The sequence below is a fragment of the Platalea leucorodia genome (assembly GCF_965183815.1).
Source record: "Platalea leucorodia genome assembly, chromosome: 7".
Lineage (NCBI taxonomy): Eukaryota > Metazoa > Chordata > Aves > Pelecaniformes > Threskiornithidae > Platalea > Platalea leucorodia.
In genome coordinates this window covers 35472501-35489735 of record NC_138829.1, presented here as the reverse complement: position 1 = coordinate 35489735, position 17235 = coordinate 35472501, and the positions used below count along the sequence as shown (strand labels likewise).

The 17235-nt window shown below is 36.6% G+C and overlaps 1 protein-coding gene across 2 annotated transcripts in view; it reads right to left on the bottom strand.

Annotated features, from left to right (window-relative positions):
- Nucleotides 1-860: 860 nt before the first annotated feature.
- The window catches only part of CDIN1 (CDAN1 interacting nuclease 1), a gene marked incomplete at its 3' end in the record, with an annotated part of 124964 nt that continues 108589 nt past the window's right edge, over nt 861-17235 (bottom strand). For both annotated transcript variants that reach the window (XM_082317738.1, XM_082317739.1), the window contains exon 11: nt 861-996. In XM_082317738.1, coding sequence (XP_082173864.1) covers nt 861-996 — 136 coding nt within the window. The remainder of the gene's footprint in view (nt 997-17235) is intronic.

Below are 17235 nucleotides of genomic sequence, written 5' to 3'. Positions count from 1 at the left end.
TCAAGACAGATTCCTTCCTTAAAGTCAGTTAAGAGAAAAATTCCTAGGTATAGATTCCCCGGGGGCTGGGGAGGAAAAGATAAAACACAAGTTATTTTTGAGTCATTAAACTACTTATTAAAAAACCCACAAAACTAACCCCAAACTTCACAGGCTCATATACATAAAATAAACCCTTGCTCTTCACTTTCACACCCCCTAAAAATCCCTTAACTTAGATTACTTTTTAATTGTTAACTTGGGATTCCGTTGTTGATTTTAGCAATCAGATGGTGACGAAACACATATGCCAATTATTCTCTCAAAATCTGGCTATTTACTGTCATAGCCAGAAATTATATGATCCTGCCTTACCACTTGGGCTGTATGAGCTATGCATTATATTGTTTTAAGCCCCAGAACAAGAGTCTTTACCAACCTTCCGCATCAGTGTAGGTGTTTCAGTCAGATCACTAGCATTGAATAAACTTGTGAGTGAAACCATAAAAAAGCCACTTATTTTTAAAGGTGACTCTGTAACAGGGATAAGAACTGAAAGTTGCACCTTTCAGCCTCTGCATTTTTGTCTTTGTTTAGAATGCCAGAAGAAGCCATCCGGAAGGAAGGAAGATTATGAATATCTAGAAACTAGCTGTTTGACAGAGACAGAAAGGCTGATAACGAGTGGGTTGTGTCTGTCTTTTTTGGCTGATCACAACAGAGGTCTGAAGCAAAACAGAAACTCTTGATATGTTTGTGTAAAGAGGCAGTAGCATAAGGGCGGGCGGCAGGAGTTCAGCTGAAGTTCAGGGCAGATGCTGCCATTAGTTTACACTGCAGGAAAGTAAAATTGCTTCCGGATTTACCTCCTCCTCCCAACATCAGCGTTGAGCCATGCTGTGTCGCAGAGTCACGATGTCAGTTGGAAAGCAGTCTTTTAGCAGGATACCGCGTTCACGATGGCAGTCCAGCTCTTCAATAAATCCATACCAGTAGATGACTAATCCAGGGCCAAATCTATTGAGCAAAAAGGAAAATGAACTTATGTGATTGTACTAGGTGAACTTTAATTCCCCACCTCTGCGATTCCAACACAAGTAAATCTGTTAATTTCACTGCAAAATTGGAGAGAATATTTGACCTCCATTTAATTTTCAAATTTTAATCAATGTTGAATTGATATATGTCATTAATACCCGATTCCAGGAATACAAATGCTATTTAGAGACTCAAACAATCCACACCAGAGTTTTTGGTTTTTTTGAACACTCTGCATGTATCAGTAAAAAAGACCTATGCCTTAAATATTAAATAACATTTAGTCGTTTTGATCCATACGGAAGTCTCTCTTTCCATGCACTCTGCTTTTTCACATTTGGGTGTGCAGGCATTAAAAATACAGGGGTTTACGCAAGTCCCAGTTCGTGCAAATTATAATACCATGAAGATAACGACGAATCCTTAAAATATAATCTCTACAATGAGCTATTATTCAGGTAATTATTAACGTAAAGCACAACTCCAAAAGAAATAGAAAGTTTCTGCTGTAATGTCTCTGAAATGTGCCTCAGGAATCCCTCAGATATTGCTAAGTCTGCCTGGTCCCCACTAGGCAACCTCAGGAAGTAGCCCCATGGACTATTTTACCCATCAGGAAGTTCAGACCTTCAGGCTGGGTTCATAAAGAAGTAATCACTATCAATCACTGTATACTGCGATATGTTTTGCACATCAGTTTCACGTTTTTCCTACTGAGAGCACTTAATTAAAGGGCAGCACTACTTTTGGTGTAGTGTTGCAGGAATTTTACAGTGAAATCATAAATTATGAATGTTGGGTTAGTAAAAGGATGTCTAAAAACAGAACTGCTTTCTGTAGTCTAACATTACAGCAGTCTGTACAACATTAGGCCAAAAAGCTTTTTCTTTCCTTGATTTATTATATGCTGTAGTGAACTTGCCAAAAACAACAGTGCAGGATGAGCTGTTAGATACCGTCTGTACAAGAAAAAGTTCAATAGAATGTCATGTAACGGTTTATATGCAGAGCTGTGCTCAGGACTCGACCAATATGGTAGCCAATTTTTGTTAATGTTTAATTTTAACAAAAATGTGCTGGGGGGATGCACGGTAACCTAAATGTCCACTTAGCAGACAATACAAGCACTCAAAACCGTGGGTAGTGCCAGACTGGCTTCATTAGGGTGGTTTCTTTCCAACAATGGAGGGAAAACTCTATTTGATGTGCTCATGTAATGGAACAGGCATCAAAGGAAGAAGAAACCCCTGTGGCTTCCTCCTGCCGTTTCAATTAGATACGGTAGTCTTTTGCCCAAAACTGCTGCATAGCTTTGTAACATTTCGGTTTATGGCTACTCCTCTTCAACCTAGAAGTGGCCGCAGTTTAGTGGCAAAGTAAATTACCCCTCAGCATAGCTGAGGCAACACTGGCAAACGTGCTTTTTGCAACTGAAAGATGATAGTTGAAAGTGGCAAGGTTAAAATTCTGACAAATCCAGCTATACTAAAACTAACGTATTCAAACACGTTTAGCACTGAATAAAGCACAGACTAAAAAGTTGCTCATACAGAAGGACAATGCTGCCTACACCCAATTCCTAAGTCTTCTCTGGCTGGCCAACAACTTGAGCCTGAGGACTTCTCTCCATTTGCCTTTGCTGAAGTTCTTGCAGGGCCAAGATGTGCACGACCTCACTGTAATGAGGAGGCCAGCGAGCCTAGCAGTAGCGAGGAGCAAATGGCAAGTGAAACCAAGGACCGATGCTCACTGCCTCCGGTGAGAGGCAGTAATTTGCTGATGCAGGATGGGCCTACTTTTGTTATTTCACAAACTATGTATCTGTTCCCACATCAGCCAAACATAGAAAAGGGACAATTAGGTGGGGATGTACTTATGTACTAACCAAAGTTATTTTAAAAGCAGAAATCCCCAGAAGACAGGGAGCAGACCTTACATTTCTAATGGGCTATTTTATGCAAGGCAGAAGCTATGAAACGCACACAAGTACCTACTCATTACGAGCGTGTGTGCCAGGTAAAATCTTGGTGCTAATGAGCAGCTGCTCAGCCCAAGTTTTGAAGGGCTCATTTTGCTCTGTGTGGCAGTCTGAATCCCCTATCCACCATGAAACACATGGGGCACTGTGCTTAAGTCATTTGTTATTTTTTTAAATTGTAATTTTTAGTAAAATTCATATTTTGAGACTCCTCCAAGGGCTAATTTATGTCTTTCTAGGAAATCATCACAGCTCAAGCACAATTTTTCAGGAATATTTTGTGCTTAAAAAATTATGTTCGGAAATGCCAAATTCGATGACAAAATTTATATACAAGAACATCTGCATACTGTTAATTGCAGGAGCAAGTACATCTTTAGCATGAAAACATCCATCAAGCCTGCTTTTGACCGTGTTATTATAGCAAAACTATTTGCCCTGTGCTGCCTAGGTTGCACTTTTTTCCACTATATTGTGGCATTCCTCCTATTATAGCTCTATATCACACAGCCCATATGTATGATCACATAAAAAACATACCATACTTTTGTTTAAAAACACTTAAGTGCAGTACTTAAGACCCAAATTAACTTGTTGGCACATTAACCATTTGCCACTGACTATCAGGAACTCCTGCTGCTAAGTGCTAATTTCTCTCTCATTAACGCCCAGAGTTGGCAAATCACAAACAATGCCACTGGTTAATTACTGCTGCCTTAATTTGAAAAGACACTTAACCTTTTTGTGTAAGGGGATGAGGTAGGGAAGTGTAACCTAGAAGTAAGAATTATCCTTTTTAATTCGACTCCTTCCAAAGTGCAGATATGCACCATGAAGAACGAAACTCAATGCTGTGAATTACAAAGTAAAGCTACAAATTTATTTCTGCATCAGTCATAATACTTTACAAGTTAGTGACTAACCCTGGTTTACACAGGAGAATAAACTAAACCGACAGTATTGCTATGGAAAGGGGACTCATTTAGTAGCTCTGAGGAGGAGAAGAAAACTTTGAATGTACCAAATGGTTCTAAAACTCTATAGATACGCTATGCAATATAGGCCAGGTTCTCCCGTTTCATACAAAAGATACATTGGAGAAAGTTTAAGCTTAAAACAAAAATCACGCTTAGAGTGTAACAAACTATGGACTCCTACGGATTTTGTTCTTGCTCAGAAAAATTGTATAAATACCTAAAAATGTGCTTAACTTGTATTTTTCCTCCCTTGTCTTTAGTTCTTACACTCAAAAGCTTAGGGGTGAAGGAATGTGGCCCAAAGTTATACAAAACTATAGTTTTACCTATTCCAGTGAAAGTATTACTTTTAGAACTTTACTTTTATATGGAGTTTCTTTTTAAAGCTGAAAAGAAAACCAAGCAACTAAGGTTTGGTTAATTCCATGCGGTAAAAATAGAATAAACAGGAAATACAGAGGCAAGCTTCCTTCAGAATATAATAAACATAGCAAGTGAAAATTGTCCACACAGGTTGCATCAGTTTACTTAAAAATCAACCGATAAATATGTAGTTATCATTATATAAATCCTGGTTTAGTCATTGTCCAGTTTTAACATTAGAAGTTGTGACTACAAGGCAGCCAAAGCCAATCTAGCTGCACCTCAGTGCGGGGTCAGAGTGCCAGAAGTGCCAAAAAGGAGGTAAACAGGCTTATGACCCCATGGCATGGCAAGAAGAAAGCAGGATTACAAAAGCCCATGGATTAGTTTAGGCCTAATTTAGGCTTGATATAGAAGACTAAATACAGTCTAAGTCCTAAGGGTAGCAGATGGTGTCTTTCAAAGAATCAGCTGAAGGATTTGTGATAGATGCTGGAGATAGATAGTAAAATACAGTTTGAGTATAGTTAAATATAGTTACAGGCTTAACAGTGCTTTAGATAAAACTTTTGTCTGATCATACTACTCTAAATAAGTCAGTTTTGCACTAATTTAGGAGTGTTCAGAGGATCTTTTGTGCTAGTTTAATGACACCAATTTTGAAAGAAACCCATAGTTAAAGGAGTATAGATTTGTACATCAATAATCCTGGGATGCTGAGCTTTGCTCTTGGAAAGAAGTTTCACAGAGATATGCTGAAAAGCCAGGAAGGTAAAATTCAGATAACCCAAAGCCAAATGGTTCTTTTTCTTAAAAAAAAAAAAAAAAAAAAATCGCATCTTCATATATGCCAAGGGATCACTTAAGAAATAAAAGGGAAAGAAAAAACTAACTAAAATGTGAATCTGGGTTTAACTTGCCCTCCAGTTGAACCAGTTTCGTGCTGGAGAAGAAAAAAGACTTTTATTTATTTATCGAAGTGGCCTAGTAGGCTCACACATATTCTACTTCACTTCAAGAGAAACTACTTTCTAGTAATGTCTTTTTCTCTGGAATGTCTGTGTGGGGTCCATATTAGCTTCTAAGGATTTGCCTAGACATGTGGCTGTTGCGAGTGGATTTTTTCACCATCAAAAAGCCTTGCATGTGGTTTTATGAAAAATGCATTTTCAACACACTGCTCGATACTGAGCAGAAATGTAAAACATCTTGCAATTGTTTTAAAATAAATGTTCACTTTATTTATTCTTAGTCTATTTGTTATAGATGGCTTGTATGCATCTCAGCGTAATGTAAATAATTTTGATTCCAAGAGACTCTCATAATGAAATGCTGACATACGAATTATTATTTCTAATATGCATGTATTTAAGCGAATATTTTATCAAACAGATTCAGATGAGTATTCACGTTATATGAATGTATAACAGTCTACCTGGTTGGTGATTTTAATCATGAAGGTCACATCTGAATTTGTCTTTGAAGGACTCGCTGTTTAATGTCAGATCATCAGCAGTGCCAGCTAGAAAGCTGGCTTTGTTTCCTTGTTTTTCTTTTTAAATATCAAGCAAATTAGAGCATTGCCACTTGTACATCATTACTAATTTCCTAGGAAAAGGAAATTGCAAAAATTCACAAATAAATTATTACATTCTAAGTCAATTTAACATGGTTCTTGAGAATCACAGTTGTGAGCAAACTGGTTTTACTTGTAGTACTAATAAACCCTGAAGATATAATAATTAAACCCCCTATAGTATGTAGTAAGTTTACTGTTTAAGGACTCACAACTTTATTTTAGTGTACTTGTAGAAGTCTCATTTGTGTCAGTGAAGGGAATTTAGATATTGGCAGAGCGAGGCTAGTAGGCAATAACTGCAGACCACACTTTCAAGTAAGGTCAATTGGCATCAGTCAGCCAACTTCCTTACGTCTAGACCAGTTTACTACTGCTGATGACACAGCGTTATATATCTTGGCAAACATTTAATAGCCACTGCTCAGAAAGTGACTTTGATTAGCAAGAAATTTTCCATTTAAACAGCTAGCACAAGCCTAGTTCAGAATAGTTTATAACAGGGTATTTCTGCTACTGTTCATTTATACAGAGTTTTAAAACCAAATAAAGGTACTTGTGCATAAAGACAGCGCATTCTAAAAACTCTGAATGCAATTTAAAGATAACAGTGGGGTTTTATTATCCCTGTCACTTTTTAAATCCTCCACACACTTTTGTGATCCAGTGACACAAACACACTGATTTAAATAAAAGATGCCTTCAAGGCATTACACAGCACCTTATTTCTTTGACTTCACCAAAGCTCATTGTAAGAAAGAAAAAAAATTCCAATACTTAGTAAAATCAAGTAACTGAATGATATTTTTTGCTTTAAAAATCTGATCCTTAACCTGTAACTCAGAAGGCTACAATATTTTTGGGCCCAACTCCCTTAACGTACTTAATATTGTCTTCCGGCAGCAGCAACTCCACAAAAATAAATTTGCTTGCAAATGTGGCTCAAGAAGAAGTTTAACAAGTTCTGATCACATACTTTTAAAGATAATAGGAAACTTGTCCATGGCACCAGCAAGCACCATATCAAGCCTCACACACAGAAGTTATCAGCATATTATGTCTCAAGGATCCAGGCATCCAGTTTATGCTGCTTAAGGTAAAATTAAGCAAGTAAAACCTAATCTGCTTTAAGCTTTGATATTACCACAGTAGTTGGGGGAAGTCTTATTTTTACTGAAGACAAGAAAAGAAATTAAAGTCTATTAATATTCTATGAGACTCCCATTTCCAAGGAGGTTTTGACTCAAAAGTGGGAATTTCTTTTGGGCTGAGAAAGGCAGGCATTTCCATGAATGCCAGATACGGATGTTATATGCAGCCGATGTGGAAGCTGGAGTTGTCAGGTGAAAAAAAGGTGGATGGAAACTAATATCAGGCCTCTGTCTCTGTAGTCACACCTCTCTTGGATATGATTAAATCTTAATGAGCTTTTTTTTTTTTTAATACGAGCTGTCTTTTTATCTTTGCAATGAGACTGTTAAGGCATCAATCAAATAACAGCATTTCATCAGGCTTATAATATGATTTAATTGCTTTTGGCATTTGGAGAAATAAAAACAAATCAAGTGATATTTATGTGGATATAAGAGACCGTTTAAAATATTTTAGAATTTTGCATAGCACAATTTTAAAATGCATATTAATAGAATGCACCAAAACTGTGCAAGTCACTGTCATTAAAATATTATAAATACAATGTAACTTTTAGCTGCATAATACATTTTTAATAAACAAACTGTCGAAACACATTATTCACTTACACTTATTCATTCAGATCTGAGTACTGTTCTCCAGGCAAATAAAGGATTTTTATAATCCTCAATGACAAGTTAGGTTTTTTTAAAAATATAGTTCTCATGGAAATTAACTTTTAAAAGCTATGATTAAATAACATTAAGGTTACACTGATTTACAAGGATCAAGGCTTTCTAAGTGAAGACTGATGCAGTGAGTGAGAAAGAAAACACATACTGGCTCAAGGCAGCTTGTCATTAAGACAAGGAGCCTTTAGTGAACTTTGAATTTCTCAAGTTTTGTTGGTTCATGTCCTAACTTCTACTGAAACATATTATTTTGTTGCTTATTAATAGTATTCCAGATGCTCATCTCTCAAAGTGGATGTGTGTACTTAAGGTAAAACATTTTTTTTTTCAGTCTCAGCATCTCCAGAATAAGGTAGATGCTCTGCACGTCAGACTGTAAGGTTCTGTACCGTAAAGAGACACTATAAGGTGCCCCTTATGCCTGCATTGCAGGATTGGGCTGATGTACTGAAAATTAACATGGTACTCACATCAACATTTTAGAAAAGAAATTGTTAATCCTTATACTGCTAGACTGTTTCATGGAAATTATGGCCAAAGTTGTCTCTGGCTTTAGTGGAGATCACTTGGGTATGCATTTTGGAAAACAATGCATTTTAGCTGCCTGGTAAATTAGTTCCAGTACCTATCTAAAAGAGATAATAGACAATGTTCCAGGTACCTTACTTGGTAATTTGGAGACAGGTCCAAGTTTCCCTGAACTATAAGGATATTACATCACTTAACCGTCTCAATACAGGGCAAAGTGACTTCAGGCACCCTGGATGATGGGCATAACTAAGCAAAAGAAGCTCAACCAAAAAATCTCAATCTGAAATGCACAATACAAGAAAGCTTTCTACATCTTCTTTTTCAGAAGTTTCATAAATTCCTTTCTAATGGAGAGAGTCTAATATTCTATATTAGCTGTTGCATCTCCATATTTGTCTTTTATAACTCAGGGTTAGCACATTGTTTTACTGTACCTCTACAAGTGCATTAATGTGTTTCTGTTCAAAGCAGCAATGCCCCTCCATCCTGCAACACACAATTCATAGACTAGTTTACTAAAGCTATGCTACTTCTATTTAAGTTGTGCTACTTGTATTTACCAGTTAAGACACTGCAAGAATGTTGCTATCCTTTGAAAAGGTGGGGAGAAAAGGCAGTCGTTTCCATTACAGAATTATTTCATATATTGTCACTGGAAGCAATGCTTTTTGATTAAACCCAGGCAAAGAATGGTGCTTCCTGAGGTACTTGCTTGTTACTCAGTTTCCCTGAGAAAACCTTATGCCATTAGTTCACTCTCCAGAGACTGTTGATGCAAGGCCGCTGTTGTTTGATTCTGCACATTTGAAGCTGTGGATCAGTGTTGAGAGGAGTTACTGAGGTTATTTCAAACATTTTGTTAAACTCACAGCAGCCCTCCCAAAGGAATGCTTGGCTGCAAACCACCTCTTATCCCGGGTGACAGAAAACATGAGAAAAGCTTTTGAGTACATTTAGATTGAGGTCCAGGCAGCCATAAGTGCTGGTCAACTCATGTTGCCATTAGGTGATTAATAGTTGTTTATTTTTAGGGCTGGAAGTAACAGGCCATCCTAAGGCCAGTGCAAGATGATATCTGAATAATCTGTGAGTGCCTCATAGTTTGCAGCAATCCTCTCTTTCTGTGCAGCTGTTTTCCTGGTGACAGTGCTTGCCACAGCGATAGGATATGCCAAAAGTGCATTTAACAGGGGATGCAGAACTGCTGTCACAGCAATTTATTTTTAATGATTATTGTAAAATAGATACAAACTAATTGGAAAAGTTGTTCAGCAAATTTTGATGGCAAAAACATTGATAAATAAATGTACTATTTGTACAGGTATCTGTGTGTTTAGCATTGGCAGAGTATAAATCTTGCAGCCAGCATTAAAGCTACCTCAGGACATTTTGAATGAATTATTAGACAATTCTGTATCTCTGAATCCTTATACACAAATATACAATAAAACAAACAATGTAACAGATGAATTAACAAATGGAGGACAGCTCATTTGGGCTTCCAACTTCCCAGATCAGAGAATTAGTCCAAGACTGGATAGTAAATCACACTGAGTATCTTCACACAATGTTGCTTAGCAGTTAACTGCCAAACACACTATTATGCATAATTGACAGGCAAAAATATTTTATGTGAGATGCTGTACTTAAATTTACTGTCTCTCAAACTGTAAGTCACCTATCCATATTAAGCAGTGAATGGATGAAAAATGAAGTACTACGTCTGCTGCCCATTACTGTGGCACCTGATGCCCACCCAGAAGGAAAGCAAACACCTCCTACAACCTGGAATATTGTTGCTGCCTTTGGAATTCGCTGGCAAACTGTAACTGTGCCTGGCATTCACTCTTTTCATTACGAATCTATCACTTAGGTCTAATGCCTGAGGCTCTTCTGCTTGTCTCTCAGTTGATACATATACCCAGTATCTGTACAATCCAAGCTGGCCCTGCCCCACTTCGTATTTGAAAATAACTTAATTTTTAGTTGTTATTCAGAAACAGAGTGCATCCTGAGATATGTAAGTCTTAAGTAGCAACTTACATCACCTGCAAAATATCCAGTCTCCCAGAAGACTACAAGAACATTTCACATGGTTTTAGGTAGAGACATTTCTAGAGACTTTAGAAGGCAATTTGTAGAATTTTTATATTCATTATTAGATCAAATAAGTGCGTAACTGGGGATGTGCAAGTAAATCTACTTTCCTTTTCCACAAGGAACAGCTTTTTGCCTTCTGTCTCCTTCACTTTACACACACACACACACGCACACACACACACACGCACACTCTATTTGTATCTATCAGCCAAACACAGCTCTACTGCATGCACCTTCTGAAAAATTCACAATGCTATTTAGATTTATTTACAAGTTATTTGTTCTTTCTTAGTATATACCAACACTAGACACATTTCATTTCAACTTTCTTTGCTTACTATGCACTGAACCTTTCTGGGCTCACTATTAAGGTACGGAATTCTGTTCAAAAGGAAGATATACAAATGCACATTGCCATGTAAGGTAGCCTAGAAGGAGGGAGAGGAAGAATCAGAGAAAAATGCTATCGCTTGTGAAGGTTTAAATGCAATAGCAGATTAGTTGAGATAGCCAGTGACATATTACAATCCATGTCTGATGAGAATTGAGGCAGAAGTCTGCAACTTGATAAAATCACGCTAGTATGAATATTTTCCTTCATATAAGAATATGTTGAAAATAGTGGAAGACAAGTTGGACTCAGTATTCCTGTGGGTTGTGTGGTTTTTTAATCTTTGTCATGCAATTGCTAGATTGATCTTGTGTCAAGTCACTTACTCTATATATGGCATTTATATGTTAGCTGTTCCCAAAGATGGTATGAAGGTTATTATCCCAATAGCCACAAGGTCTCTGTGTTAAATATAGAAAAATCCTTTTAGACAAATTCAAAACAAACTGAGAGTGACTATAGTCTTTTTTTCCAAAGGTCAGTATAATATACACACCTGTACTATTCAACTGGAAGACACTGTAAAAACTGCTGTATTCAAAATGGGAGTCTAATGTCATCAGTGAGTAAGATATTAATAAAACCCATGCAAAATGTTGCAATATTAGCATTATGTGTGATACAAAGATTTTTCTCAGTTTTTGCTGGTTTAGGTGTCTGGTAACCATAACTTAAATATTTTTAACATTTTAATAAAACACAAAGGAAGAGAAAAATCCATTAAGCATAATACTTCCAGTATTGAATAATCTTTTTGCCTTAACTGTTTCTCTTACTCAGTTTTATTTCACATGCAGTGTATTTTATAAAAGAACACTGTTGGTTGGCAGTCTTCTAAGGACATCAAAGATAGCACCAGTAGTCTCTTTTTAAACAAAATAGAAAAAAATATGAGTTATTGAGCTGCTAGTCCTATTCAGTCCTGCTCCCCTTAAGACAAAAGCAAAACTAATAGGAAAGAAAAGCAACAACAAGAAGAAAAATAATGAAATACAGCTTTTCCCTCCAAAGATAAATTAATCTTGCAAGTAAGCAGCTTGGAACATCACGAACAGCCCAACACCAACCAGTTTTACCAACCTTTCTGAGACTTGGCTAACTTCCACCTGAGCAGTTACCTTCTTGTTTTTTGGTTCTTACATTGTCTAAAAGCTCAGAGTAAGTACATTAAGTGATAAGATTAGTATCTGTCGTGAGCAGCTGTCTTTCCCTCTCCCTTTTCAGCCAAAAATTGCAAGGACTTTTTTGTTTCTTATTTAAAGTGCTTATTTTCTGGTGTTCTCTCTCTGTATGTGATTGCAATGCCAAAGCATACCATACGTTTAAAATGTAATGAAGGACAGAGGTTAAAAATGGCTCCTGAAAGCCATGGTTGCTGTACTTTACAGCAACCTCCTGAGAAAGCTGTCTCTCACACAAAGCCACTTGTCATGAACAGCCATAATGCAGCTTAAGGAGAGGCGCTGACATAAGGTTTCCATCTGCTCCAACCTAAGCACAGATCACTGAATATGTTGAAGATGGGAATGACACTTTCAACTTGAACCGAGTAATGGAAGCCCAATATAGACAATAAAAGATACTTAGATATTTTTCCTGTCAGTCTCCTCAGTTTATAACACACTTGCAAAAAAGGGGGGTTTCCCTGTCTGGTCAAGCTAGACCTTTGTTAACTGGAAGGAAAAAAAAAAAAAAAAAAAAAGAACTGAACCCAAAAGAAGAAAAAAACAGAAGAGAAAAGTAGAGTCAATAAATAAGTGAGAAGGGAGAACAACTGCACCTCATTAAATTAAACAGTCAGTGAACATTTAGGCAATTTGAACTATTTCCTTCTACTTCTAGGATCTCTCCATACCAACCCCTGACTCTTGCCAAAGATGTGAAAATCTCTTACTGAACCTTCGAGGCATCAAGTTTTTTATAAATTAGTGCTTCTACACTCGAGATAACTTTTACACATAGTTTTAAATAACAAATTGACTTAGAGGTAGGCCTGTGCACAACAGACTAGAACACCTTAGATATTACATATTACTACACGCCAATACAAATACACTCATCAAGTCTGGCACCATTTTTCTGAAGAATGAGATGAATGAGCAATTGGATTTGGAGCTTTTCAGCACCAAGTCCTTGCTATGTGGAATTCCTCTAATGGCAAAGTTATTCCCATCAGCTACTGAGGTGCAAACTGACTATCACTTGAAATAGTGTGGTATGTTCTGTCCTGGTTACAAAAACCAGCTACCCAGTCAGAAAACCCAGCTGCCTCATACTCCTCCTCCCGTCAGAAGTATCTGACAGTAAGTTGTATAACTGGACACAGGCATACACATTTTTTCCCTCAAGCCTCCCTAGGCCTAAAACACTAGGATGAACTGGTAAAGGAAAACTTGCACTGCTCACGCAGGTCTTGTATTTTTGCTGAGGGTAAATAGCACTTCCACTTAGAGACCAGGATATCTCTCCCTCTCCACAACTGCTAAATCCACATTAACATTTTTAAAAGCTATTTCTAAAGCCATACCAATAGATTAAGCATTATTTTTACTTAAGTTCAAAGAGAAGAAAGACTACAGCCTTGCCTGCTTTACCTGATTTCACTATGGCAACAGCAGGAAAACGGTAAATTCAGGAGATTAAGAGAGCTATACTTCCAGCTGAACCAGCAAAAATAAGAATTAAAAATTAATTTGGAATTTCTTGATTACCTACAGGCACTTTTGAACCATTCTTTAATTAAAAAAAAAATCAAGTCAGACCACATATAAAATAATAGAAATGGTATACAACAGTATAGCACAGCTTCTATTTGCTTAAGTAACGTTTCCACTTTAATGTACTTATTTGCTCTCATTTGCTTAACACTGCCAATATTTAGTACTGTGCAAATTTATGGAAATCTGACTTTAAAGAGCTTTGTGGTACTGAGTGATTTTTAATTTTTTTTATATACTTATACTGAAGTGACTTGATGAGTTTCTGGAATAAATGAAATATAACTGAGTAGCACGTAACAACGTCTTGTGACATGCTGTGAGGTAATATAGGCAGTAACATGTCATGGTTGTGGGTAAAATAAGCTGATTGGTTTTACACTGATTTACTTTGCACAAAAGTCTGTCCCATGACTGTAAAAAAGGATGTATAAAACCTGATAGATTTGTAAACTTTTTCCATAGGCATTTAAGGACAATTGTGCATTTGCACAGTACCTTGCTTATATATTGCAGGAGTTGGGAGATTGTCTAATATTTATGTTAGAGGAATGCAAACTGTATTTCACTTTTTAGAAAACAAAACAAACCCAAACCAGATACTATATTTGGATTACTACTGTGTAAATACATAATAAACAAAACCTAATAAAAAAGCGGATGTGGTGACAGTAAATGAAAACTTTTCCGTTGTTGATATCGCTGTCTGGCAGCCATGACCAATCTTAAAACTCTGTTGTCTTAAAACAGTAAAGATTCAGAAACTAAACCAAATGTTTTTTAGCCAGTGTCCAAGTTACCCACTTTTTTACTGCAGATAACTATTCTGACTTTTGTACATGATCTGCAATTTAACTAACATGCCTAAAATATTGCTACAGTTCTTTTCAAACCTACACATAGATATACAGCCTGTAATAAAGAAATGATATTTCTCTTTGCTTTCCCACAGGACGAAGGAATCAATCTGTGTAACAGTTGATCGGTAAAGGGACGCAAAGTGATGCAGTTAAGGAAAGGGCAAAATAATCCTACGAAGCGCTGGGAGAGAGATTTACAATAAAAATCTAGAACTATTGCATTTCCTTAAAGACTTGCTTAGCCCTTATCTGGCAACTCTAGACAGGTCATTCAAGAAAGACATATAATAACCAGATATGGAGCAAGGCCACCGCAATGGCCAGGGAAATGAACAGTTGCTCATAGGACAGACTAGATGAGTTTGGCCTTCCCAGCCTAGAAGAGCAAAGGCTGAGAAGAGGTGTAATTGGCCTCCACCAACACATCAGGGACACCAGTGCTCTGGGTCTGGAAGAAACTTCCAGTGAGGGCGGTGGGACCAAAACACTTTAAATGCTTTTAAAATCCCACTTGGTAAGCTTAACAAACAGGTTATAAGACATAGTGTTTATGATAGCCGGGGGCGAGAGACAGTGACAAAATCTTACGCATTTCTAAATGCAGTACATGAAACTAATAATATAAAATACTTTCTCAAGCAATTTGAAATGATACCACCACTGCTAACAAAATTAAACACACACCAAAATGTTTTTTTCTCTACTTAAGGAACAAAGACAAATGCCCATATAAGATAATGTAATGAGATACCAGAAAGTTATTCAGAATGTAGGAAGATAAAGAGTTTTAAAAAAGATAGGTTAAAAGGAATCTCATTTTCAAATTAGCAATATGAATCTGAATCATTGTTTAGTTGCCCACAGACAAATAAAGTTTGCCATTTAGTTTTCATAAATAATAATGGACTCTCTGATTTTTATCAAAGGCAACATTTTCAAATTGCAAAGGTTCTCTAGGCTTGGAAGATAAATACATAAAGGCAAGCAAACTTTTCCAACTGAAGAAGTATATACAACTTTTCTAATTTCTCTTTTTGTTTTTACAACATACACACACAAAAACAAGCTCTTCTGGTTCAGTGTTATCCAGGTTACTCTTGCCTAATCCTCAAGCCTAGAGCAAAGTGAACAATCAAAGATACACAGAAAGAAATGTAAGCAACCACCAAACCTCAGAAATCTGAGTAATAGCTCCATCACTAGTTCCCTGTCCTAGTTTTCAAGGAAAAAAATATTTTATTATGTGTAACCAATACCTATGCCACTCACACACTCTTTTTTTTTTTTTTTTTTTAAATTAATTTCTGGAGCCCTCTTAAGGTTCTGGTTGTAATGTACATAGCTCACAAAAGGTTCCCGGGACCAGGTGACCATCTCCTTGCCCCTGACCCACCTGGAGACGTGAACTCAATGTGGATACTGCGGTTCAGAATGCACAGAGCAAATCTAATGGTAAGCGAAGGCCTAAAATTCTCAGCAGAGAATTTTTACCTGTAAAACAACTTTCTGGCAGAGATGTGTGACAGGTGGGCTGCCTACTCATGGAGTATAATGCAATGCCTGCCACCTCCAGCCAACTTGCCCACAGTAAAAATGGTTGAATAGGGCTGAACATTTTTGCTTACAAATAGAGCTTAACAGTAAAAGTGAACAAAGCAATAGCAACTGAATCAAATGTGACAGCAAAAACCCCGTTTTATGCGCACACTTTATTACAGTTCTTAACTTTGTGTTTGTATAGCTAGTGAATTTATGCTTCAGCATGTCTAAAACTGAATTACAGAGACAGACACAGTGGTAATTTTCTTTACAGTCACCTACCAACTGAATGAGTAAAAAAGAGGGCGGCTATTCTGGAAAAAAAAAAAAGAGTGTACACTCAACTCCTTTGTCTTCCCTGTCCAGTGACTTACAGAACGAAAATATTTACTGTAAGGATAAGCCATAAAGTGTCAGAAATTAGATTCAAAGTGTGAAGAAAGAATTACCTTTATCTACTTCCATATACTGCTTCTAGCAAGAATCCTTTTCACATAACATGTTTTTGGGATACTTAAAAAATAAGAGGCATGAGAGATGAAAAAAAGTTTACAGAATATCCTGCCACAGTGGATTTAGTCTTTGTGAAGACAAAAATGTAAAAAGATATGTGAAGCAGAAGTGTGGTGTGAAACATCTGGACAACAATTAAAATAAAAATCCAAAAAGCATTATGTTAGAAAAGCAGGCAGTTAAGCCACAGTCCTCACTCAGCATTAACTGGCACTTGCCAACAAACTTGCAATGAAGGCTGATGATAAATAAGCAGATACTAAATGATGACACCTAAACGTTTGCCCAATTTCAGAAATATAAATGGTCTAGGATAAGTTAGATGAGGAGTAAGCAGCCACCTTTTCTGACTTCGCATATAGGGCTAAGTGAAATATTATTTATTCTTAGGATTTCTCCATAAAACAAGAGAAACAAATTCAACAATTAGTGTACTATCAGATAGGTGAGTTTAAATATGAAGCTCTTAATTTACAATAAATATTTAACTTGATAGTTTAGCTTTTTCAATGACTAAAAAGAAAAACAATCCATGAATTATAAAATTAAATGCCAGTTTTAAAAATATTCATTGGTAGTAGTAAGCGAACTTGTTTTGGGATATTTCTGACTTATTACTCTATGTTGAAAAGATTGTCTTTATGCATATTTTTTTTGTCTTGCCCAAAGACTAATTATTACAATGCTACCTTTACAGTAAGTGAAGGGTAAATATTTGGCTCTCAAGAACGGTCTTATGGGAAATGTGTATTATGTTTACTGTTATTTGATGATGAAATGTCAACAGACTAAAATATTTCTATAATAAATTATACCATTCAATAAAAGCATCAATAGTTTGCCTGGTTTT